The sequence below is a fragment of the Rhinatrema bivittatum genome, chromosome 8 (genome assembly GCF_901001135.1).
Source record: "Rhinatrema bivittatum chromosome 8, aRhiBiv1.1, whole genome shotgun sequence".
NCBI classification, from domain to species: domain Eukaryota; kingdom Metazoa; phylum Chordata; class Amphibia; order Gymnophiona; family Rhinatrematidae; genus Rhinatrema; species Rhinatrema bivittatum.
In genome coordinates, this window is record NC_042622.1 from 193153502 (window position 1) to 193177873 (window position 24372).

At 46.5% G+C, this 24372-nt stretch overlaps 2 protein-coding genes across 6 annotated transcripts in view; one reads left to right on the forward strand and one right to left on the reverse strand.

Annotated features, from left to right (window-relative positions):
* Nucleotides 1-1397: 1397 nt before the first annotated feature.
* On the reverse strand, nt 1398-16129 carry MRPS17 (mitochondrial ribosomal protein S17). 5 transcript variants are annotated; one of them, XM_029612276.1, is made up of 4 exons: nt 15194-15272; nt 3331-3432; nt 3069-3215; nt 1398-2399 (listed from the first exon to the last, which is right to left on the reverse strand). In XM_029612276.1, exons 3-4 carry the CDS (start codon nt 3189-3191, stop codon nt 2100-2102), a joined length of 423 nt encoding a protein of 140 aa, XP_029468136.1. In that variant the 5' UTR covers nt 3192-3215; nt 3331-3432; nt 15194-15272; the 3' UTR covers nt 1398-2099. The 5 variants fall into 5 exon arrangements, with proteins under 5 accessions (XP_029468136.1, XP_029468134.1, XP_029468138.1 ...); XM_029612274.1 differs by lacking the exon at nt 15194-15272 and adding an exon at nt 14891-15068; XM_029612278.1 differs by lacking the exons at nt 3331-3432; nt 15194-15272 and adding an exon at nt 16024-16129.
* Nucleotides 15324-24372, forward strand: part of NIPSNAP2 (nipsnap homolog 2) — a 39071-nt gene continuing 30022 nt past the window's right edge. Inside the window, exons 1-3 of the mRNA XM_029612273.1 lie at nt 15324-15505; nt 17804-17943; nt 18030-18075. Of these exons, the coding sequence (XP_029468133.1) occupies nt 15420-15505; nt 17804-17943; nt 18030-18075 (272 nt within the window). The 5' untranslated portion in view covers nt 15324-15419. The remainder of the gene's footprint in view (nt 15506-17803; nt 17944-18029; nt 18076-24372) is intronic.

Below are 24372 nucleotides of genomic sequence, written 5' to 3' on the forward strand. Positions count from 1 at the left end.
ATTTTGCTCTTAGAATGCAAAGGGAAGTAAGTTCTATGGGTTGTTTGGTCTTTCTCTGACCCATCACATCAAAAAGTGCTCAAACATGGGCAGTACAAAGAAACCAGACACCAAGGAATTGATGTCTTGACTTAAATCAAACTACAGAACTTCTATTGTAGAGCTTAATCAGAATATCTTCTGGATTATACATACACAAATCTTCAAGACATTCTTAGCTCCAGTCCCTAACAGTTGCAAACAGGCTGATTTTCAGGATCTCCACCATGCATATTCATATTTGCAAACAGTTGGTAAAAAAACCCCAAAAAAACAAAAACCTACACACACCCGTGTAAGATGTAGATTTGGGTTACTCTGAAAACCAGACCTGTTTTGGCCCTCAAGGAATAGTTCTGAACTTCTGATATAGAGGAAAGAACTCCAAATCCATTCAAGAGTCACAAACCAGTGAATTCCAAGATTTCCACAAACATCCATGAGATATATATATATATTTATATATACATATATACACAATAGAGGTAAGGCATACAAATATATCTCTGTGGAAATCCTGACAATCACATGTGTGACTCTTGAGGACTGGATTTGCAGTCCCCTGATCTAGAGTCAAAGTCACATCTTAAAATATAATTAGATATCTATGCAATTCCTCTCTCTCCCCTCCAAACACCTTTCCAGCCTAAGCCATAGTGAAGAGAACTCTTCTAAATGAAATACCTTTCTCCCACCATCATCAAAATCAAACATAACAAACTCACCAGCTTGACTAAAGTTGTCTTATGATCCAAGTGTATGTCTCTATATAAACTCAGATTCATGGGCAGTTCGTGGGGAAGCTGATGGGCTCATCTTCTGAAGATAGTGGGAGACTGCAATAGCCAGCGAGCGCCCACTCTCCTGTGCGCGTGATTTAGTGTCGGCCCGCATGCAATAAGGGCCTGCAGTAAAAAAGAGGCACTAGGGACACTAGCGCGTCCCTAGTGCCTCCTTTTTGACAGGAGTGGCGGCTGTCAGCGGGTTTGACAGCAGACGCTCAATTTTTCCGGCATCTGTTCTCGAGCCTGCTAACAGCCACAGGTTCGGAAAACGGACACTGGCATAATTGAGCGTCTGTCTTCAGACCCGCAGGCCGATTTTAATTTTTTTTTTACTTTTGGGGCCTCTGACTTAATATCGCTATGAGGTAAGGCATGCTATGATATTAAGTAAGGCTATGATATTAAGACGGAGGGTGTACAGAAAAGCAGTTCTCTGCTTTTCTGTATACTTCCCTGGTGCCAGCCAAAGGCAGGCGTTAATTGCTGAAAGTAAAATGTGCAGCTTGGCTGTACATTTTACTTTCTGAATCGCGCGGGAATACCTAATAGGCCCATCAACATGCATTTGCATGTTGCGGGCGCTATTAGGTTCAGGGGGGTGGCCACACGTTTTCGACGCGCTATTACCCCTTACTGTATAAGGGGTAAAAATAGCGCGTCGAAAAAGCGCGGCCAACTGTACTGTATCGGCCTGAATACGTGAATAGGTTAGGAATCCTATGAATAGGCATAAGATCGATATACATAAAGTGGAGACCAAGTCTATGCAAATTAACCTCATGCATATTAATTGTGCCCTGAAAACCTGACTGGTTATGGGGTCACCGGAACATGTTTGGGAAGCCCTGCCTATGCTTTACCTGAGCAGATAAAATTCCTAGTAACATCTGCAGTATCTCAAAAACAGCTGGACCATGGCATTCTTAACATTTGCCCTGGCCATCCAGCCAGCAGGCAATAGTGCTCTCCACAATACTATTATTTTTTCTATAAGATAGACATCGATTTGGGTAGGCTGGGAAATGGTACATGCTAAGTATACAGACACTAGGAAGGGTAAACCAATGTATCTGCTCCTGTTTCTGTACTATGGTTCTGTGTTTTTGTATCCGGTCTCCTAAATTCCTTAATAAACATAGTAGAAATCTATACTCTTTCTAGCAGAACTTTAGTTTTTCCTTGTTAACTCTGCTCAAGTCTACTGTTGCACGTAGAAGCATTTAACACAAACGTTAGCTATTTCCCCATCTGTACAACCCTGATCTGTTAAGTCCTTTAAAGCACAGGCCTCTCCCCCTCCTCCTGGTTCTGAGAGGATGTGAGGTCCAGCCCTTGGAGTTTTTCAGTTAGGCAGGCGGTGTCCAAGTTTGTTGGACCTTCCAGCAGTTTACTTCCTGCACAAAGCTTTCCAGTCACTGGATCTATGACATTCCCAACTTTGTACACAATCTCAGCCAGTTCATGTTTCACATGTTTGCTCCTTCTCTCGGGTAACGCTTTCAATAGAACAATATCCCCGACTGTACACTGCTCCAGGGCATCATGTGCAAAGTAGGTTTTCCGTTTGTTGTAAAACTATTGAAGGAGAAAACAAAATACAGTAAAATAAGATGCTAACATTCATTTGAGGTTAATATATGGCACCAAACTAAAATATAAAATTCAAAGTATAGATTGATTTCAAACAACCACATAAAGGGTTAGCTGCTGTCTGCACATTCTGGAGATCCCAGATGTTCTAATAGGACAACAAACAATTCCATTTAAGCTGAGAAATACCTCCTAGCATTAAAGGATCCATGGTAATCCTTAAAGGAGGTTTATACTGTAGTTACTACAACAGCAGGAGCCCTTGCACTAAGGTAGCCTAGAAATACATTTCAGCATAACACCAGGTGTGAGGGAAATGGGCAAAAGATCACATCATATGTGGTTGCTTTGCAATCTCTGCATTTCTTTTCAGATCAAACACACATTAGGGAAGCTGATTGCCAGTCCTTCTCAGTCTCTTTTAGGCTATGAACTATGTATAGCATATAAGGTCCCGAGCCAACAGTCCTTTTTCAGCCTTTGGTGAAGATGGACCTCCTATACAATATGGAGAGTTAATGTCATGCTAACTGAACTGCACCCCCCCCCCCCCCACCCTCAATTGGCACACAAAACCATATGGACTTAGGAAAAACCAGGATTACATTTCTTGTAAAAAGAAAAAAAAACCAAAACTAGCAGCCCTCTCCTCACCTTCGTTAAGTAGGGGTCCAATACAAGCCGCGTCACTCGAACTTTAGCAGTTTTCCGCATCTTTGTGCCTATAACTTTTCCCACAATCCATTTTGCATGGACAGCTGCACGTTTTGCCGACATCTTTTGGCTGCAGTCACTAGGAATCTGGGAAGCACAGAGAGGTAGGGTTTTTTTTTAATTTAACAATTGCTATGCACTCATAAAATAAGTAAATAATGAACAGGAATCAGATGTTAGATATTTAAAGTGTCTCATATACCTTGTATACTCTCTGCCTGATGAATTAAAACTTCAGGAATCTTTATCACATCAGACACAAACAAGTTTCTCCGCTTCAATTTTTTTTTACACTTGCCTTTGCCTAGTCAATAAAACCAATTTAAGAGGCAGTTTTAGAAACATAAGAATAAACGGGATTCTTTTAATTGAATATAAGAATTAGCCAAAGATCCTTCAAGACTACGTCTCACATCTGAAAAGGAGACCTGTGTGGTTCATGTGCATCGTGTGTCTTTAGATCAGGTATGCTCAAACCGGTCCTACGGACCCCCCTAGCTAGTCAGGTATTCAGGATATCCATAATAATATGCATGAGAAACTTGCATATCACGGAGACTCAGTATGTGCAAATTTATCTCAAATATTCATTGTGTATATCCTGACTGGCTGAAGGGTCCCCAGGATAGGTATGGAAACCCTGTAGTTACATAAGCACAAAGAAGTTGCCTTACTGGATCAGACATTTAAGCCCAGCATCCTGTTTCCAACAGTGGCCAGTCCAGGTTTCAAGTACCCATGCTACTGATACCGGTAATAAATGGCTATTCCCTAAGTCAACATGATTAACAGCAATTTATGGACTTCTCCAAACCTTTTTTAAACCCAGTACACTGACTGCCTTAACTATATCCTCTAGCAATGAGTTCCAGAACATAATTGTGCATTGAGTGAAAAGAATTTTCTCTGATTTGTTTTAAATGTGCTACTTGCTAACTTCATGGAATGCCTCCTAGTCCTTGTATTATCTGAAAGAATAAATAACAGATTCACATTTACCTGTTCTAGACCTCTCATGATTTTAGAGACCTCTATCATATCCCCCCCCCCCCCCCCCCCCCAGCAATCTCTTCTCCAAGCTAATCAGCCCTAACCTCTTTAGCCTTTCTTCATAGGGAAATTGTTCCATGCCCATTATTTTGGTTGTCCTTCTCTGTACCTTTTCCAGTGCAACTATGTCTTTTTTGAGATGCAGTGACCAGAATCGCACACAGTACTCAAGTTGCAGTCTTACCATGGAGCAATACAAAAGCATTATGACATTTTACATTTTATTCACCATTTGCTTCCTAACAATTTCTAATAATCTGCTTGCTTTTTTGACTGCTTCGGCTCACTATGATGCCTAGATCCTTTTCCTGGGTGATAATTCCTAATATGGAACCTAACATCATGGAAAATATAATTCCTAATATGGAACCTAACATTTTGAATGTTCCTATAAAATCTCTCTCTCTCTATCCTTCCTACTGCTGTCCTCTCTCCTCCTTCATTGCTGCTCCCCCTTCCCCATCCCTGTTTATTGTATTTCTCTCTCTTGTTAATTTGTTACAATGTAAACCGGCATGATGTTCCGACAAATGTCGGTATATAAAAATCAACAAATAAATAAATAAATGTATATACAGTATGGGTTATTTTTCCCTAGTTAGTCCAATAAAACCTATCACAGCCTGCAGAGTAGGACCAGTCACCACATCATCAAGTGCCATCTTGCTAAGAGCAACAAGAATCTGATACTCTAGTTCAATGGTGCAACAGTACAAAAACAAGAACAGAGAAGTGAAAGAATAAGAAAATGTCCACAAAAATAATCTCACTCAATATTCAATACCTTGGCAAAAACCCAGTGTAAATATTTATAATAAAGATGATTTTCATATAGCACTTGACTGGCATGATAGATTTTAGGTGGTTCTGACAGCAAACGTGCTAAAATATAATCACTGGTCACTGTACGAATCCCACATAGATTAACGGGAGCTACCTCAGTTTTTGTATTTTTTTTTAATTGCAAATAAAAACTTTAAATAAATTGACTGAACACTCTGTTATGCTATGATAAATCTGGCAGTATTATATGGAAACAAAAATATAAGATTTACTCCTGAGGAAGGATTTCTCCGAAACACTGCAATGTCAGGTTGGAGTTAAGGGCTGCACAAGAAAGACCTGGCTTGGTTGGTGTGCACTGGCGCCTAAAAGTTTACTGCCTTGATCTATAAATTCAGCATTGACAAGACAAATCAATTTATTTAAAGTTTTTATTTGCAATTAAAAAACATCCAAAAATTGAGTAAGCTCACATTAATCTATGTGGGATTTGTACAGTGACCAATGATTACATTTTAGCACATTTGCTGTCAGGACCACATCAAATCTATCATGCCTGTCAAATGCTATATGAAGGTCATCTTTATTACAAATATTTACACTGGGTTTTTGCCAAGATATAGAATATTAATTGAGTGAGATTATTTTTGTAGACTACCAGTAATTCAATGGTGGCCAACTCTCGTCCTTGAGAGCCACAAACAGGCCAGATTTTCAGGAGAGCCACAATGACTATACAGGAGATAGAATCGCATGTACTGCCTGCATTGTATACAAATCTATCTCATGCATAGTCATTGTGACCATCCTGAAAACCTGGCCTGTTTGTGGCTCTCGAGGACCAGAGTTGGCCACCCCTGCTCTAGTTCTCTCTGTGCTTGGATTTCCTGTTTCATCCAGGCTTAATGGCATGGTCACAGACTGCTCTCTCTTATGCCCTCTAGTGCTAAATTAGCTAATTTTCCAACAATGTCAATAGGTCTCTTAAAATTGCATCAGGCTGATGCCTTACAGATGCGCTAGAAACGTGCATCCAAACTGGACAGGCTTTTTTTTTTTTGCCTTGCGCACAGTCACCTCTCCTGGGCACTCGAAGCAATAGGAAAAATGAGCTACATTACTAAAAAGGCCATGCTAGAGATAAATTGTGCATTCCTAGCATGTCCAGGGCATCGGGCAGAAGTAGCTGTGCACAGGTTAGGAAAATGGAGGCTCATTTTTACACGAATCTGTTTTACTAACCTGTGCACAAGCCATGGGTTAGGAAAATGGACACTTGTTATGTGAGCTCTGCTTTCCTAACCTGACGGCTAGCAAGACTTTTTTTTTTTTTTTTTTTTAAATGTTACTCCTTTTTTCGGTTCCTCCAACTTAATATTGCCATGCTATTAAATCAAAGGAACTACAGAAAAGCAGTATTTTCTGCTTTTATGTTAACTTTTGGGGCTCCTCAAGATTTAAGGCCAATTCCAAGTTTAGGGGGTAATTTTCAAAAGGAGTTACATGCGTAAATGTAGCTACTATTGTAGCAATTTTCAAAAGCCATTTACTCATGTAAAGTGCACTTATGTGAGTAAATCCTATAGACAAGTCAATGGCATATATTGTAGCAATTTTCAAAAACCCACTTACTCAAGTAAAGTGAATTTACTCCAGTAAACCTGGTTTTTACTCGAGTAAATGCTTTTTAAAATCAGGCCCTTAGCATTCATTTTTGAGAATAAAAATGTGCACACTTAACACACATTTTTTACATAAGGGAGTATTAGCTAATAGTGCTCGTCAACATTATCAGGCCGATACAGAAAAACGTGCGAGAGAGCCAGCGAGCACCCGCTCTCCCGACGCACGCACAGACCACTCTTCTGGGCGCACGATACAGAAAGCCCAGGTATGTAAATTAGGGCTCGTGGTAAAAGGAGGCGCTAGGGACACTAGCGCATCCCTAGCGCCTCCTTTTTGACAGAAGCGGCGGCTGTCAGCGGGTTTGACAGCTGACGCTCAATTTTACAGGCGTCGGTTCTCGAACCCGCAGACAGCCATGATATTAAGTCGGAGGGTGTACAGAAAACGGAGAAATTACTTACCTGATAATTTCGTTTTCTTTAGTGTAGACAGATGGACTCAGGACCAATGGGTATAGTGTACTCCTGATAGCAGTTGGAGACGGATCAGATTTCAATCTGACATCAGCCCTAGTACATATACCCCTGCAGGAAGTTCAGCTCTTCAGTATTCTCGAAAAGCAATTGTGGATATATGTAAGACTGAATAATTTGAATAACTTGATTAACTTAATTAATTTTAACTGGTTGAATTGATTATAGCTGGAGACCGCCAGTGCTCTCAACCGAGAAACGTCGACACCCAGTAGGATGGATGTTCTAGTTGGAGAAAAGCATGGCTTACCCGTGAATCTCTCACTGTCGGTGAGGTCACTTGAGTATTCCATTACTAACGGCAGCCGTGGGCGGGATGCTGAGTCCATCTGTCTACACTAAGGAAAACGAAATTATCAGGTAAGTAATTTCTCCATTTCCTAGCGTGTAGCAGATGGACTCAGGACCAATGGGATGTATAAAAGCTACTCCTGAACTGGGTGGAAGGCTGCCCGTGACCCACTTAGTTCAGCCCTTGCAAATGCTGTGTCCTCTCGAGCCTGAACATCCAAGCGGTAAAACCTGGAGAAGGTGTGGATGGAGGACCATGTCGCTGCCCGACAGATCTCGGCGGGTGACAGCTAGAGCCCAGGCAGTGTCCTGGGCTCTAGCTTCTACATAGGCTGCCTTGATGACTTCTTTGATCCAGCGGGCTATGGTTGCTCGCGAGGCCGCTTCCCCTTGCTTCTTCCTGCTGTGAAGGACGAATAAATGGTCCATCTTTTGTACGGGTTCCGACCTGTCCAAGTATTGGACTAAGAGTCTTGCCGTCGTTGAGATGGCGTAGACTGTGAAACTCTTCTGAATTCTTATGCTCATCTGGCGATGGTAGCAAGATGGAAGTGAGACACCACTTTGGGGAGAAATGACGGAACTGTGCGTAACTGGATGGTTCCCAGGGTGAGTCTGAGGAACGGCTCCAGTCAAGACAGTGCTTGTAGCTCGGAGATACAACGGGCCAAACAGACTGCCACCAGGAAGGCTATCTTCAATGTTAATAGTCGGAGAGACAGGCCGCGAAGAGGTCTGAAAAAGGCTCCTGCTAAGAAATCTAGGACCAGGTTGAGGTTCCAAAGAGGCACCGGCCACTTTAGGGGTGGTCGGATCTGCTTGACTCCTTTCAGAAAGCGGGAGACATCCAGGTGAGAGGCTATGCTGCCGCTCTCGCTCTTGGTTCCGTAGCATGACAATGCAGCCACCTGTACCTTGATGGAGTTGAGAAACAATCCCTTCTGTAGTCCATTCTGCAGGAATTCCAAAATCGCAGGAATTTTGACTGAGAGTGGAAAGATGTTGCGGTCCTCGCACCAGGCTTCGAATACTTTCCAAATCCTTATGTATGTTAGGGGTATGGAGAACTTGCGTGCTCGGAGTAGGGTGTCAATTACTGCCCCCGAGTATCCGCTCTTCCTCAGGCGAGTCCTCTCAATGGCCAGACTGTAAGAGAGAATTGAGCTGGATCCCTGTGGAGGATCGGTCCTTGTTGGAGCAGGTATCTGTGTGGAGGTAGCAGGAGGGGGCTCCCTGTCAGCAGTCTTCGCATGTCTGCGTACCAGTCTTCTTGGCCAGTCCGGGGCCACTAGAAGTACTGGTCCCCTGTGGTGTTCTATCTTGCGGATGATTTCGCCCAATAGGGGCCACGGCGGGAAGGCGTATAACAGAGTCTCCTGTGGCCAGGTCTGTACCAGGGCATCGATTCCCTGGGACTTGGGCTCCCGCCTGCGGCTGAAGAAGCTGGGCACTTGGGCTTTGGACCGGTTTGCCAGGAGCTCCATGGTTGGTATTCCCCAAAGGTTTACTATCAATTGGAATGCTGTGGTTGACAGCCTCCATTCTCCTGGGTCTAGACTTTCTCTGCTGAGGTAATCCGCAGCGACGTTGTCTGTCCCCGCAATGTGGACGGCCAAGATCTCTTGAAGGCTCGCTTCCCCCATGACATTAGGGGGTCTATTTCCAGAGACACCTGTTGACTTCTGGTTCCTCCCTGATGGTTGATGTAGGCCACTGTCGTGGCGTTGTCCGACATTACTCTGACTGATTTGTCTCGGAGTCTGTGACCGAACCGTAGGCAGGCTAGTCTGACTGCCCGGGCTTCTAGGAGATTGATGTTCCACCTCGACTCTTCTTTGTTCCATTGCCCTTGGGCGGTTAGCTCCTGGCAGTGTGCTCCCCATCCTCGCAGGCTGGCGTCCGTGGTGAGCAGGTCTCCGTTGGTGAGGATAGTCTCATTCCTTGGCTCAGATGGCCTTCTTGTAGCCACCATCGTAGTTGAGTCTGAACTTTGTCCGGGAGCCGAAGACGTACGGTGTAGTTCTGGGACAGTGGATTCCATTGTGATAGTAGTGAGCACTGTAGGGGGTCTCATGTTAGCTCTTGCCCATGGCACTACTTCCAGTGTGGATGCCATGAAGCCAAGGACTTGTAGGTAGTCCCATACCATGGGACGAAGCTCGCTCAACAGGGTTCGCAACTGGGTCATCAGTTTTGATCTCCTTGCCGGCATCAGGATGACCTTGTCTTGTTTTGTGTCGAACCGGACTCCCAAGTATTCTAGAGATTGGGAGGGCTGCAGACAGCTCTTGTTCGTGTTGACCACCCACGGCTCTCCAGTAGAGTTATGACTCTGTTGGTCGCCTGGTGGCTTTCCTCTGGGGATTTTGCCCTGATCAGCCAATCGTCTAGACAAGGGTGTACGAGGATTCCTTCCTTCCTCAGTGTTGCTGCCGCCACCACCACTATGATCTTGGTGAACATCCGGGGTGCTGTGGCTAACCCAAATGGTAGTGCCCGGAGCTGGTAGTGACGGTCAAGGATCATGAAGCGTAGAAAACGCTGATGCTCTTGATGGATCGGAATGTGTAGGTAGGCTTCCGACAGATCCAGGGATGTTAGGAACTCTCCCAGTTGTATCGCCCTTATTACCGAGCGTAGGATTTCCATGCGGAAGCGAAGAATCTTCAGGTGACTGTTGACCGACTTGAGGTCCAGGATGGGCCTAAACGTTCCCTATTTCTTGGGAATGATAAAATAGATGGAATAATGTCCAGTATTTATTTGTTGTGGAGGCACCGGTGTTATAGCCTCTAAGGCTAGTAATCTAGTCAGTGTAGCTTCCACTGCCATCCTCTTGGAAGGGTCGAGGCAGGGGGATTCCACAAACTTGTCCGGAGGGAGGTGGTGGAAATCCAGGTAATATCCCTCTCGAATGATGGATAGGACCCACTTGTCCGAAGTTATGTCGACCCATCTTTGGTAGAATAGGGCAAGTCTGCCCCCTATGGCTTCTTCCTTTGGATGGGTCAGCTGATTTTCATTGTGGGGTGCAACTGGGGCCTGGGCCCGAGCTGGCTCCCCTTTTGTTGTGCTTGTTCCGAAAGGACTGGCTCCTGCCTGTGGGGCGAGCCGCTTGATATGTGCTTCTGATTGGGTTGAAGCGCTGTGAGTCTCTGGCCCTGGAAGTTTGGGGGAAGGATCGCTAGTTTCTCTTATTCCTGTCCTCCGGTAGCCGCGGCAGTGGGGATTCGCCCCATTTGTTGGCTAGTTTCTCTAGTTCGCTTCCGAACACGAGGGTTCCCTTGAAGGGCATCCTTGTGAGTCTCGTTTTGGAAGATGCGTCGGCCGACCAACTTCGGAGCCAGAGTTGTCTTCTGGCTGCCACGGCTGATGACACTCCTCTAGCTGCGGTACACACCAGATCAGAAGCGGCATCCATGAGGAATGATACTGCTGTTTCCAGGGCTTCCCCAGGAGTGTTGTTCCTGGTCTGTGATAAGGCGGCGCATGTCACCACGGCACAGCAGGCCGCGATCTGTAGAGACATAGCGGAGGCGTCAAAGAACTGTTTGAGGATGGATTCCAGGCGTCTGTCTTGGGTATCTTTTAGTGCTGCTCTTCCCTCCACTGGGATAGTAGTGCGCTTCGAAACCGCACAGACTGTGGCATCCACTTTCGGACATGCCAGGAGGTCTGTGGTAGTTGGGTCCAGAGGGTACATGGCTGTCAAAGCACGCCCCCCTTTGAACGTAGTCTCCGGGGCATCCCATTCCAGGTCAATTAGCTGCTGGAAGGCTTGTAACAGTGGGAAATGACGGAGCCCCTCTAACAGGGATTCGTCTTAGGTTCCCCCGAGGCACTCTTGCCCGGGATCGCAAGCTCTTTCAAGCTGTGTGTGACCAGATCTGGAAGCTCGTCCTTGGTGAAGAAGCGCCTCATGGTTCGGTGGGGCTCTGTCCCCGGAGGGAGTACCCCTTCCTCCAGGGGTTCTGATTCCTCATCTGAGTTGTCCGTGTCCCCGAAGGTGGGGCTTCTGGGCAGTGAAATCACTTCCCTAGGCATAGAGGGTCCCGGGATGTTGAGGTCCTCTGGTGGAGGTTGTGGCCGTATTATCGGAGGCTCCAGTTGCACGTGGACGAAGGTATGCAGGCCTTTTGAAGAATTCCACCCCGGAGATAGATGCTGGGTCTAAATTGAGAGGCGCTGTGTCCCTGGGGAACCCCGTTTGAGGGAGGGTCCCGCTGGGAGATGCTAGGTCTGACGTACTGTTTGAGGAGCTGGAACCCGGCACCGGCTGGGGGGGCCCCATGGGCTGGATTCCCCAGGGCCTCCTCGCACTATATACAGGGCGATGGCCTCCTCATGCTGTGCAGCTCTAATGTGGCATGCTGGGCAGAGGCCCTGAGCTTCGTTTCCGGTGGTGCCATGGCTTTGTGCGTGTAAAATACAGTTATGTGCTCCGGTGCGTCGAAGTTGTGCGCGTAGGATTGGTACGTGCTCAGGGTATGCGCCCGGCACAGTAAGTGCGTGGCTGCGCGTGCACACGGCTCGCCTCTGTGCGCATGGGTCGGAACAGCGGCGAAAAGATTAAAATGGTGACGGCGACCACCTCGGAGGGTCTCCACGTGGGAGGACCTTTGGAACTGACCGGGGTCTAGCCCTGCTAGGGCAGATCAACCCGATGGCACTGGTCCCGGCTGGCGATCTGTGCGACTCCTCGAGCTTCGGAGACTGGAGACTTTTAAATAGATTTCTACCTTACCTTGTCTCGGCGCTTCCTGGTCTCATTCCGGGCGATCTCCGGCTGCGGCGGGAAGAGGGAAAATACCTTCACCGCAACGCTCAAAGTGGCACCCACTGCCTTTCAGCCTCACCCGATGTCAGGGGCTAGGTCCCCGCCGGACCGAGGCTTACCTCCGAGGGATCGTGGAAATCACCTCAGGAATTCTCAACTGAGGGAGGGACCCAATGGGTATCACCGCAGGAGAGCAGAGCTCGTCTGTAGAGGTAAGATTTCGTCTTGTTTTGGGTTTTTCTTTGTAAATTTACTCTAACGCTGTGCTAGGGTGCAAAGAGTCCCGAACTGCTATGGAATCGGAAAATACTGAAGGGCTGCACTTCCTGCAGGGGAATATGTACTAAGGCTGACGTCTGATTAAAATCTGATCCCTCTCCAACTGCTATCAGGAGTACACTATACCCATTGGTCCTGAGTCCATCTGCTACATGCTAGGAAAGCAGTTTTTACTGCTTTTCTGTACACTTTCCCGGTGCCGGCAGAAATTAACACCTACCTTGGGTAGGCACTAATTTCTGAAAGTAAAATGTGTGGCTTGGCTGCACATTTTACTTACTGAATTGCGCGGGAATAACTAATAGGGCCATCAACATGCATCTGCATGTTGTGGGCACTATTAGCACGTTTTCGATGCTCAATTACCCCTTATTGACAGGTCGATACTCTAAGGCCGCGGTAGAAAGAGTGCGGCATTGCCAGGCGCACCCTCGTTCCCCGCACGCACAGTTCTCTTCACCTAGCGCTCGATACTCTCTTCTAATTGCATGCAAATGCATGCCGCAGCTGCGAAGCCTTAGGCAAGCGTTAGGCCCGCGCAACCCATTTTACTGTATAGAGCGCCTATACAGTATCCTGGGTTCGCGGGCCTAACGCTTCACGGCCGCGCTGGTATCTGTCATTTCAAATGACATTTGAAATGACAGGTACCAGGAAGTGGACAGTTATGTTCCCCGATGCTCGGCAAACTTTCCCCCAGCCCCCGCTCACCTGCCCTGGCCCCGTCCGGTCTCCGGTGCAGCCCCAGTCTGTCTCCTCCTCCAGAGGCAAAAAAAAAAAAAAACCCGAAAAAGTAGCAAGGCTCGGGCCTGCTACGATAGTCCCTTCTCCTCTCCTCCCGATTTCGGCACTCAAGGCGGCCGGGTGGGCGTGCATTCATCCAGGCAGAGGGAGCCGGCGGCGAAAGCGGCCTCCGGCTCCCTCTGCCTGGATGAATGCACGGCCCCCGCCGGCAGTGAATGAATGCCCGTGCGATTTCGGCGCTCAAGGCAGTCACATGACGTGACGTCACGCCTTGAGCGCCGAAATCGCACGGGCATTCATTCACTGACGGCGGGGGCCGTGCATTCATCCAGGCAGAGGGAGCCGGCGGCGAAGCGGCCTCCGGCTCCCTCTGCCTGGATGAATGCACGGCCCCCGCCGGCAGTGAATGAATGCCCGTGCGATTTCGGCACTCATGCCTTGAGCGCCGAAATCGCACGGGCATTCATTCATGCATCAAATTCCTTATAGGAAAACCTCTTTCTAACAAATAAGTTGATCTCCAGCCTTTTTTTTTTTTTTTTAAATCAGAAAAAGACCCTAGTCATAATGAAAATAACTTTGGCTCCTGAATGGGCAACAGATTAGACTGGGATAAACAGAAACAATGCCCGTGCGATTTCGGCGCTCAAGGCATGAGCGCCGAAATCGCACGGGCATTCATTTACTGCCGGCGGGGGCCTTGCATTCATCCAGGCAGAGGGAGCCGGAGGCCGCTTTCGCCGCCGGCTCCCTCTGCCTGCATGAATGCACGCCCACCCGGCCGCCTTGAGCACCGAAATCGGGAGGAGGGGAGAAGGGACTACCGTAGCAGGCCCGAGCCTTGCTACTTTTTCGGGTTTTTTTTTTGCTTCGGGAGGAGGGGACAGGACTGCGGCTGCACCGGAGACGGGAAATCGCACGGGCATTCATTCACTGCCGGCGGGGGCCGTGCCGGTTTTTTTTTTTTTTTTTTACTTCGGGAGGAGGGGACAGGTCTGGGGCTGCACCAGAGACCGGACGGGGCCTTGAGTGCCGAAATCGCCCCCATTTTTTACACTTTATTCCCGTTTTAATTTTCTAACACCACACTAACACCAAGTAGAGGGTGGCGGTAAACTAACAGGTTAAGGACGCGGCAAAATAGCGGGTTACAAAGGAGATAATCTGAGCGCGTGTCACAGTATCGGAGGGGAATAGCTAATTCCTTCATTATACAGCTAATTCGTTCATTTACATATCATATACATGCTGCGTGCGGAAAGGTTATGCGTCTGTTTTAAGAAGCGCTAAGGATGCGTGAAACTGGAGACTGTATCGCTGGATCGTCTTAGGCGTCCGAATTGTGCGCTCCCAGCACTTTACAGACGGGAAATCTTCAACAGCACGTTACAGTATCGACCTATGAATAAGGGGTAAAGCTAGCGCGTCCAAACGCGGGTTAACCTGTGCACTAGCCGTTTTAAATCATCTTCGTAATAAATGACAAATCCCAGCTTTAGAAGAGACAGTCTGCTACATTTATTTAGCCAGCATAATAATAATAATAGTAGTAGTAGCAGCAGCCGCCTTGAGGGCCGGTGCTACTGTTCACGAGTTTCAGACTCGTGTTAATCCAAGTTTTATTTTTGGATCAAAACCTGCCAGGGAGACCCGAGGGCAGGAACCATAACCCTTCTCACCTCACCCACCGCCTCAGCTCAGTGAGGAGGCAGCTTTCCTCTCCTACTCCCGGGCACTAGCCCGATCTCCAGCCTCTTCCCCTTCTGCCGAGTCGCGGAGCAGGGGTCGGAGACTCCCCGGTCACAACGCCCGTTCGCCAGAGGCCGTGCCACTACTTCCCACCCCCGCTTCGCCTCCGTTCACCTAGCGCCGCCGCCGCCGCCAACCCCTCGGGGCCGTCAAACTAGGGCGAAAAGGGGCGTCGCTTCCCCGGTCTCTTCCGCCCCCTTAAAGGCATAAGCGCCCCCACTAGCGCAAATTACCGTTAATTCTCGGACGGGGGGGTTGTAGCGTCTGAGGCGCCAACTAGACGGCCTCGAAATGAAATGTTACGGGTTTGAGCGGTACGGGGGGCAGGTCCAGACTAGGGAAGGGCCCGGATACATCAATGTACGCGAAACGGCCGGCGCCCCCTGCCGGGTGGAGGCTGGTGCTTCGGCCCGCGCCGCCTCCTTCCCCGCAGCTCGAGGGCCCTGCGCCCGATTCAAGATGGCGATGGGAACGCTGCAGACGGCGGGAGCGGGGCTGAACAGGGCGGCGGTGGCCGCCGCCGGACAGCGGGTCCTGCTTCTCAGGTTAGCGGATCTGGTGCCGGGTGAATGTGCCTGCGTCTCCGAGGCGGGCCGGGGGGGAATGGATGGATGATGACCGTCTACGGTTCCCTCTCGGTCCGGTTCTGACCCATCAGAGTCCGGCGATTTCGCAACTCCCCGTTGGAGGGCAGCGGGGACGAAACAGCGGGGCAGGACTGGAGCGGGGGCCTCACAGGGAGTGGAGGTTTGCGGTTGGCACCAGGCTGCAGGATTCCCCCGGGCCCGTGCAGCTGCGAAACGTTCAGCTCAAGGTCACCGGCCCGGAGGACGAAGGTGGTGGTGGGACAGGGACAGTACTCGGCCTTTATACCCCAGGGGCAACGTTTATACCCTGGGTCTGTAAATAAGGGGGATCGTGAAGTCTTTTCTCCGATTGGGCTGCCAGGCGACTCTCGCCTCTGGCCTAGTTCCGTGGCTTGCTCACGTTAGAGCTGTATCGCCGAGAATCGGTTCGCTTATCTTTTCGTTTCCATCCTAACCTATTACTTTAAAGTCCTTGCCTGTATCCTGTGTGAGGCTTTTCGTTTTTCTTTGATTTCTCTTAGTGCGAAAGGATCAGCTAACACAATCTCAAAATTGCAAGCAACGGGGTGGGAATGAAGTTCGACTCGCGTCCCTCCCCCTTTCTGGCTAAAATCTCCACATGCTTTCTATAGAAAGGAGACTGTTGGTTTGTCAGATTGGTGTTTTGTTTTGTTTTTTACCTCCTCGAAAAGTGTTTCCTTTATCCAACGCATTTCCAGAGAAAAGTTAAGACCTGCGTCTTGTTATCCCCGAGATCGCCCTGCCATGTGCTTTCCATATGTTGACAATTACTCTAATCGAAATGAAGTTACTTTTTTCTTTAGTTTTTAGTTGTGTGTGATCGCTGGATGGTGTTCGTTCACAAACATGTAGCAACAGCGTAGATATTGCTATAAACTTGAATTAGATTAGCCGCATAGTTTAATGGAAGTACTGCATATCTTTATCAATTGTTTTTTTATTGCTTTTCTGGAGTTTGCGTTAAAAGGTTTCTTTGAGTTTAGAACTAAAAATATAGTATGACTCCCAAAGGAATTTCGTTCTTTTATTAAAACATTTTATATACTGCATTCTCAACTATTCTAAGCGGTTTACAATTAATTAGATGCAACGTGCCAATACCTAAGCATCCTGATTCCAAGTGGTCTAGAAAAGGTTTACCGAAATGTGCTTTGATATGAGACTTAAATACTATAATGGAGAGCAAAAACAGAGGAGACATTCAAAAACAATAATGGAATTCAAGGAAGCCTGGAATAAGCACAGAGGCTCCCTGGTTGTGAAGTAGTGAGAGATTTACGGGCATTGCACCAGGAGATAAATTGGCTGAAGTAAATGAGCCCTATGGTCCTTATATGTTCAGGTTCTCTGGTTTGATTTTTTTGGGGGGGGGGGCTGCCTGGCAGTTTCCTCCTGCTCCTTTGGGCACTGGAATTATGATCCAGTGCTGTGAGCTTGCATTCACAGTTTCTCAATTATTTTTATATCACCTCCCTGCACATTTATCTATTCCTAACCATTCCAACCTTAGTCCTCTCGTCCAGAGACTATATGCCAGGTTTCCTATTGGAATCCTGCAATCTTGTTCCCTAAATCCAGCTGCTAGGTGTCCTGTTCCATGGTGACTAGGATTCTTTCTCCCCAGGATCAGTGAGTGCTGTGTCCCTGGCACCCCCAGGGAGCAGCAGTCTTGACTCTGGAAATCAAACATGGATATGGCTGCACTACCATGAAGTCCCTGGGCTGGCCCCAGATGAGGACTACTTTTGAGCAACACAGAATTAGACTGTTTAGCTAGAACTCTGGTCAAAATGTTGTACTAGTGCATAACTATCTTTCTCTCACAATCTGTAAACAAATAGCCTGTGTAGGTCTTTCACACTTTTAACTAACAGCAATAGATCCAGCATGCATATTCCAAAGAACTCAAGGCAGAGTGCAACTGTAAACAAATGCAAAATAAATAATGCAAACTATGCTTTTCAACTCCGTTATACTTCTATAGTTCAGGCTATACAGCTTGAGCTATGGACAGTTATCTTATTGGTAGCAGGCATTACTGCTTTAAGTAAATGTTCTGGTTAAAATATGTTTCCAGTGTAAAGTTCCATTTATGAGATTATATTTCTCAAGAATTTCCAAACCATCAGGTGGCTTTCAAGGGAAGAGAATATTCAATTTATATTGCAAGTCATATTGATAGTTAAACTCAGGGGAGCTGATGATGAATACACTGAAATGTAATTTAATGCACAGGGGGCTGGCCTCATCAACTCAGAAAGCCCGAGAAGACAGCTGGATAAAGTCGCTGTTTGTTCGAAAGGTCGATCCCAGAAAAGATGCCCACTCCAATCTTCTGGCAAAAAGAGAGACCAGCAGCCTGTACAAAATCCAATGTAATTATTAATTTCTTTGTGTGTACGTATATCTTTATTATTTCCCTTTCCTTTGTTCTCGTATAATCACTGAATTGTCCTTTCAGTTCACAATGTAAAGCCGGAATGCCTGGAAGCCTACAACAAGCTCTGGTGAGTTAATCAAGCAGATGCAGTTCCGGCAGCTTGATGATGAGACAGAATTGTCTGTGTAAACGTGACCTATTGTTAAGAGGGACATAAGAACATCTCACTTTATTCCTAGTGACATTGCAATTTGATCAAGTGCATGCCCTAGTTGAGATTCTGTCTTTGGTGGCTGATTTAACCGAAGCAGCAGTGCTTAAACTGAGAGGAACTTCCTGCTTCCTTTCTTGTTTGTTTAAACAAAACCTCATCCTGACCCGCATTCCAGCGCCACACCCCAGAATAGCATGTGGACCGAATTCCCTGTTTTTCCCTGAAGTTGAATACTATCAATTATAGCACAACGGTAACATGATAGAATTATTTGACCACACAATTCAGCTGAAAGCTGGAAAAGGTTAGCAACCATTCTCCATGACTCAGGGTGCCTTCTGACCTTCAGAAGGATTAAGTATGTGACTTGTAAGGATCAGGTATGATGACAACAGTGCCTGGAATGGCCTAGCAGGGGAGGTAATGGTTGTCAGCACTATAAGGGATTTTAATAGATAAAGACAGCAGTGGCAAGAACAGGATTAAGCTGGGAAAAGACATTGGCTGGAAGAGGGAGGGAACTGGTTTTGGTAGAAGTATGGGATGGTATCTGCTCATCGACCCAAAGTGGTAGAAAGAGAAGATAACCCCTGGGCAGACTCGGTGGGTCAATCATCTACTACGTTGCTCTACCTCTAGTTCTGGCTCTGTGTTCTTACACATCATTAAGAAAGCTTAAGATCTTAGTAGTTTACCACCAAAGGCAAAATTGTCTTGTTACGTAATACTTAAATCACTCATAGAACACACTAAAGAGAGGAAGGATTAGTGATTGTCTGGGCTATCTAAAATTCATATATATCAAACCTTCCATGGCTTTGTTAATCTGTCTGTAACTATTGCATAGTTTGACTGAAAGTCAGTTCATTGAGTTCTATCCTCTGAAAATTATTCTAGTTTAGTGCCTTTTATTTAGCCCTCTAACTGTGACCCTAAGCAAGTCACTCAACTTTCCTGTGTTCTAACTTGCTAAGGGAAATTGGAAGTATATGAATATTTATTTTGCCCCATGTTATGTACATTACATTATATGAAAATGAATAGATATACCATGCGTTCTTTGATATCAGATGACACCTAGACACTTTATGCTGTAAAATTCCAGTGTCCTAAACTACATGGAAAATAGAATAATAATTAAGAGGAAGTTTCTTGCTAACTTTTTTTTTTACCTTGTATTAGTATCCCAAAGATCCAAGACCAGTATCCATTATGCATCATTTCTGATTTTTAGAGTAACTTTTATAGTGACCTGCTGAGTCAGGAATTCTTAGGTCTGTTACTCTGATTTACAAGGTAATCAAGCTATACAATTCAGGCCCTGTCAATGCAAAAATAGGATGAATATTGAATATTCATTATGGATATTTTGAAAGTCAGAGGTGGTGGCACCCCTTGCTGAGAACCTGTGCTCTAAGTAACCAGCTTAGGCTTTCTATTTTATTTATATTCTGTTTTTTTCAGGCACTTGATGGATTACATTCAGGTAATATAGGTTTTCCTAGCGTGTAGCCAGATGGACTCAGGACCAATGCTAGCAGATGGAGATGGAGTCAGGTTTCAAAGCTGTCGTCTCCTTAGATATACCCCTGCAGTAACCTCAGCCCCTCAGTATCTCTGTCTCCTAGCAGATGTGGACATGCTTTCCCTATTGGGACTGCTGTACTCTTTGGAAGAAGAAATTTCAGTTCCGCATGGAATCTCTATGCTGTGTGATAATGGCCATACAACTGGGAGAGTTCTTAACCTTCCTGGACCTTCCGTGGCCTACCTTTGTATTCCAAACCACTAAGAACATCAGCATTTGCTATACCTTGTGGTACCGGGCCGCCATTATCAGTTCTGGGCACTGCCGTTCGGCCTGGCCACCACCCCAGAACGTTGTCCAAGATTATGGTGGTCATAGCGGCGGTACAAAGAAAAGAGGGAATCCTGGTGCATCCGTACCTGAACGACTGGATGATCCGGGCAAAGCTGTGAAAGAGAGTCTTCGCATGACCAGCAGGGTGACCTCCCTGCTGCATGAAGTTGGTTGGGCTGTATACACGGACCAAAGCAGCCCCAAACCCTCCCAGTGCTTGGAATATCTGGGAGTCCGGTGTGGCACTAAGTAGTGCAATGTTTTCCTCCCGCCCATGCGTATAAGGGAGTGGATGTTCCAAGTGAGTTGGTCAACGAACTCCACGCGTCCAACGATGCAAAGCTAACTGCAGGTCCTCGGTTCGATAGTCTAAAATCTGGAGGTAGGTATCATGAGCGAGGACACACCTGCGAGCACTTCAACGCTCCCCGCTGTCACATTGGAACCCCATCTCAAGAACTTCAGTTCACCTCCACCTACCAGTGGAAGTATGTTCTCCACTCCAATGGTGACTGCAGGAAGCTCATCTGGGCAAGGGTGTAACCCTACGGGGCTGGGGAGCTCACTGTCAGGAACTGATGGCCAAGGGTGTCTGACCAAGGAAGAGGCACTCTGGAGCATAAACCGCTTGGAAGCCTGAGCAGTCAGATTGGTGAGTCTACAGTTCAGCCCCAGAGGTGGTCCGCGTGATGGCAGACAAAACAGTGCTGTATATTAGCTGCCAGGAGGGAACCAAGACCAGCAAGAGTCACAGGAGATAGAACTCCTTATGGAATGGGCAGAATTACACCTTCAGATGATCTCTGCCTCCCACATCGCAGGGAAAGACATTGTTGGGGCAGACTTCCTAAGCAGGGAGAGCCGGGATTCAGGAGAATGGGCATTGTCGGCCCTTTCAGCTAATGGGAGATCGCTGGGGCCTCCCATGCATCGACCTGCGGGCTGCATCTCACAATGCTGAAGAAATGGGGAATCTTTGCCACAGAAGAAATCAGTGGTCTCTGGGGGTCGAAGCTGTCATGGGAGGGCTTGCCTGGTGAAGGGTGGATATTCGGTGGCAGTAATTACCACCTTGCTCCGCATGCGGAAGTTCTCTATGTCTTTAGCCTATGTGTGGGTCTGGAGAGTGCTTGAGGCCTGGGGTGAGGAACGAGGTGTTGCCCCTCAGACGATCAAAATCCCACTGGTTCTGGAATTTTTACAGGACGGCATGCATAAAGAGTTGACCCTTAACTCCTTCTGGTAGCAGCTCTCCCCTTTTTCAGGGGCGAGGTGAATGGAACCCGCCTGTTGGCTCATCAGGGCATGGTCTGTTTTCCGAAAGGGGTGAAGGACCTCTGGCCACCCCTATGGTGACAACAACAAGGGTCAATCACAGTCCTTAACTTAATAATGAATACACATCACAAAAAAGGACATAGAAATCATAAAGAAATATTTTTTCATCAAATCATTTTCTACTTAATAACATATAGCATACAATCATCTATGAAAAAATTAGTTCAAAAACCTCAAAGTAATTAATACATCAATATTTTGCAAACATAATTTTTATTATTTTCATTGTTTAACATCGTGTAGGTACCTATATCAATTCTAAACAACACTTATCATAAATAACATTACACACTATCCCATAAAAAACCAACCATTCATTCACAACAATCATGCCTTATTAAAATACCCACCATATTGCACATAACCCACAAATTTGTAAATATGTATCATATAATATTATGTTGGATACTCATCCCTATATACACATGACATATATATACATATTAGAACACCCTTATTATATCCACTTTATCTTCAATTTATTTCAAAGAAGACATATGCATGCCACAATCGTTCTATTAATATTCCAGCGTATATAATGAAGTCTATATATTCGCAGCCCGTATGTTCACACTCCCTGTGTATGCTAAAGCCCTTGTGTTCACTCTCCCGACAGGACCCGTTTCGCATTTAAGCTTCCTCAGGGGATGGATTTAAACCGAGGCTTTAATACTTCATTTTCAAACGGGATTCATGTTCCAACATATATTCATATGTACCCACACCACCTACAATATAATAAAGACAAACCTATCTTTAAACATAATTGAAAATAATTAATTAAACTGTCGCCAAAAATTTTTTTTCTTTAAACTACTTACTCAAATATAGTTACAGACTACTGCATATCAACAGAATCCTATTTATTTCGACGGATGTTTTCAACGGAGGCACCAAACTCTCAACAAGAGCCTCCCTAAGACGGGCACAACAGCCTCACGAAATATAATTTACCTAAATACAAAAAATACTAAAATTAAAAAATACAATTCATGCTTAAGTTGTCTGTATGAATTACCTCACACAAGAACTACATACCGCACATGAAGGCAAACAAACTCCAAAAATTCTCCTCATATGCTGTCGAAAGCTCATCACAGCCCCTATGGTGGCCAGTTCCCTTGTGAAATCTTAATCTAGTTTTGGAGTTTTTGACAGGACCCCCTTTCAGCCATTGTGCAGTCTCTCCTTGCACTTAACACTGAAAACGGTGTCCCTGGCGTCGACATACTCTGCCGGTTGCATTTCTGCACTACAGGCGTTGTCTGGAACCATTCCTCTGGATCTCTCCAAGAGCGTTACAACTTCGTACTGTTCCATCCTTCTTGCCCAAGGTAGTCTCGGAGTTTCATTAGACTCAGTCCAATTCATGGCCTTCCCTAGATAGGCTCAAGGACATGGAAGAATACCGCCTCCTCCGCCATTTAAACGTCTGTAGGCTTTTGGTGCGGTATCTGGAAGTCTCAGAAGTGGTGCGCAAGGCGGACCGCTTGTTTGCACTCTGTGGAAGGAGACAGGGTGAACCAGCTTCACAGGCTTCCATAGCTCGCTGGATCAGGGAGGTGGTCACGGGACAGGTTAAAGCTCATTCCATTAGGGCTCAGGCAGTCTCCTGGGCGGAAGCTAAACTGCTGTCTCCCGTTGACGCTTATCGAGCGGTGATGTGGTTTTCCTTGCCCACCTTTCCCATGTTCTATTGCCTGGCCATTGAGGCCCGAGAGGATGCAGCCTTTGCAAGGGCAGTGCTAACTGGACCATGGGCAGCCTCCTGCCCCGATCAGGAGTAGCTTTTGTAGATCCCGTTGGTTCTGAGATCATCTGGCTACATGCTAGGAAATGTAGAAATTACTTACCTGATAACTTCATTTTCCTTAGTGTAGACAGATGGACTCGGCAAACCCGTCCACAGTTGCCCAAGAACGGTGCCAAGGCATCGTCCGTGAAATGAATTTCAATTTCAAGCAATCCCTGGATCAGGGCATCTATATTCTTGCTGGGATTCAGTGTTTGTTTGGTTGAGTACAGTTTTGGTTATCCATTATTAATCAAGTTTTAGTCTAGTTCTAATCAAGTTTGTTCAAGAGTATGTCCACAATGGAAGAGAATACTGAGAGGCTGAGGTCACTGCAGGGGTATAACTAAGGTGATGTCAGCTTTGAAACCTGACTCCATCTCTATCTGCTAGTAGGGGAGCATATAACCCATTAGTCCTGAGACCATTTATCTACACTAAGGAAAACAAAATTATCAGGTAAGTACTTTCTCCAATTTCTCTGTCCACAGAGGGCTCGCAGTCAAAGTTGTAGAAGAGGCAGTGGAGGGTGAAATAACTTGCCCAAGGTCTCAAGGCGTGGTAGTAGGATTTGAGCCCTGTTTCACTTGGTTTGCAGCCCCCCTGTTCTAACCACTAGCCTGCTACTTCAGTCCTAAAACCTAGCAGGAAGATGTTCTAAGAATACTTTTTCAGGATCCAGTATACAAATAATGGCAGGGCTAGTTTCATTTTTGTCCAGATTTTTAGCCATGTGTCTCCTTGATGGAATGTGAATTTCTATTGGCTAAGTGTTTAGACTGAGATGAGAGGTCTGGGGTTGTTATAGAGGCAGTAAGCACAGTGTGAAATGTGACAGCTAGAAACCCTACCAGTACAGCCAATGTGTTTCCACCTCCTTCTGGATGGTGGGGGGAGGGGGGTAGACATGTGGAATGGGCATTCCTATTTGGGATCTGACAGGTACTTACAAGTGGCCTGGGCTTAAACGACTATTGATCTGACCCAGCATGGCATCACTTATGTTGATAAAGACAAAAAGAAACACTCCAAATGTGAGAGGTGAGGGGAAACTTTTCACAGTGTTCTTGGGCGGGTTTGTGGGAGGTACTGCTACCATGCGGGCCGATACAGTAAAGTCCGGAAGAGAGCGGGCGAATGCCCGCTCTCCTGTGCGTGCGATTCAGTATGCAAATTAGGCCCGGCGGTAAAAGGAGGCGCTAGGGACACTAGCGCGTCC

Bases quoted from the DNA above. Each gene is read 5' to 3' on its own strand.
- MRPS17 (XM_029612278.1), bottom strand. From the start codon at position 3,191: ATGTCGGCAAAACGTGCAGCTGTCCATGCAAAATGGATTGTGGGAAAA. The intron at 2,400-3,068 runs GTGAGGAGAGGG...CTCCTTCAATAG, and splicing joins TGGACCCCTACTTAACGAAG to TTTTACAACAAACGGAAAAC.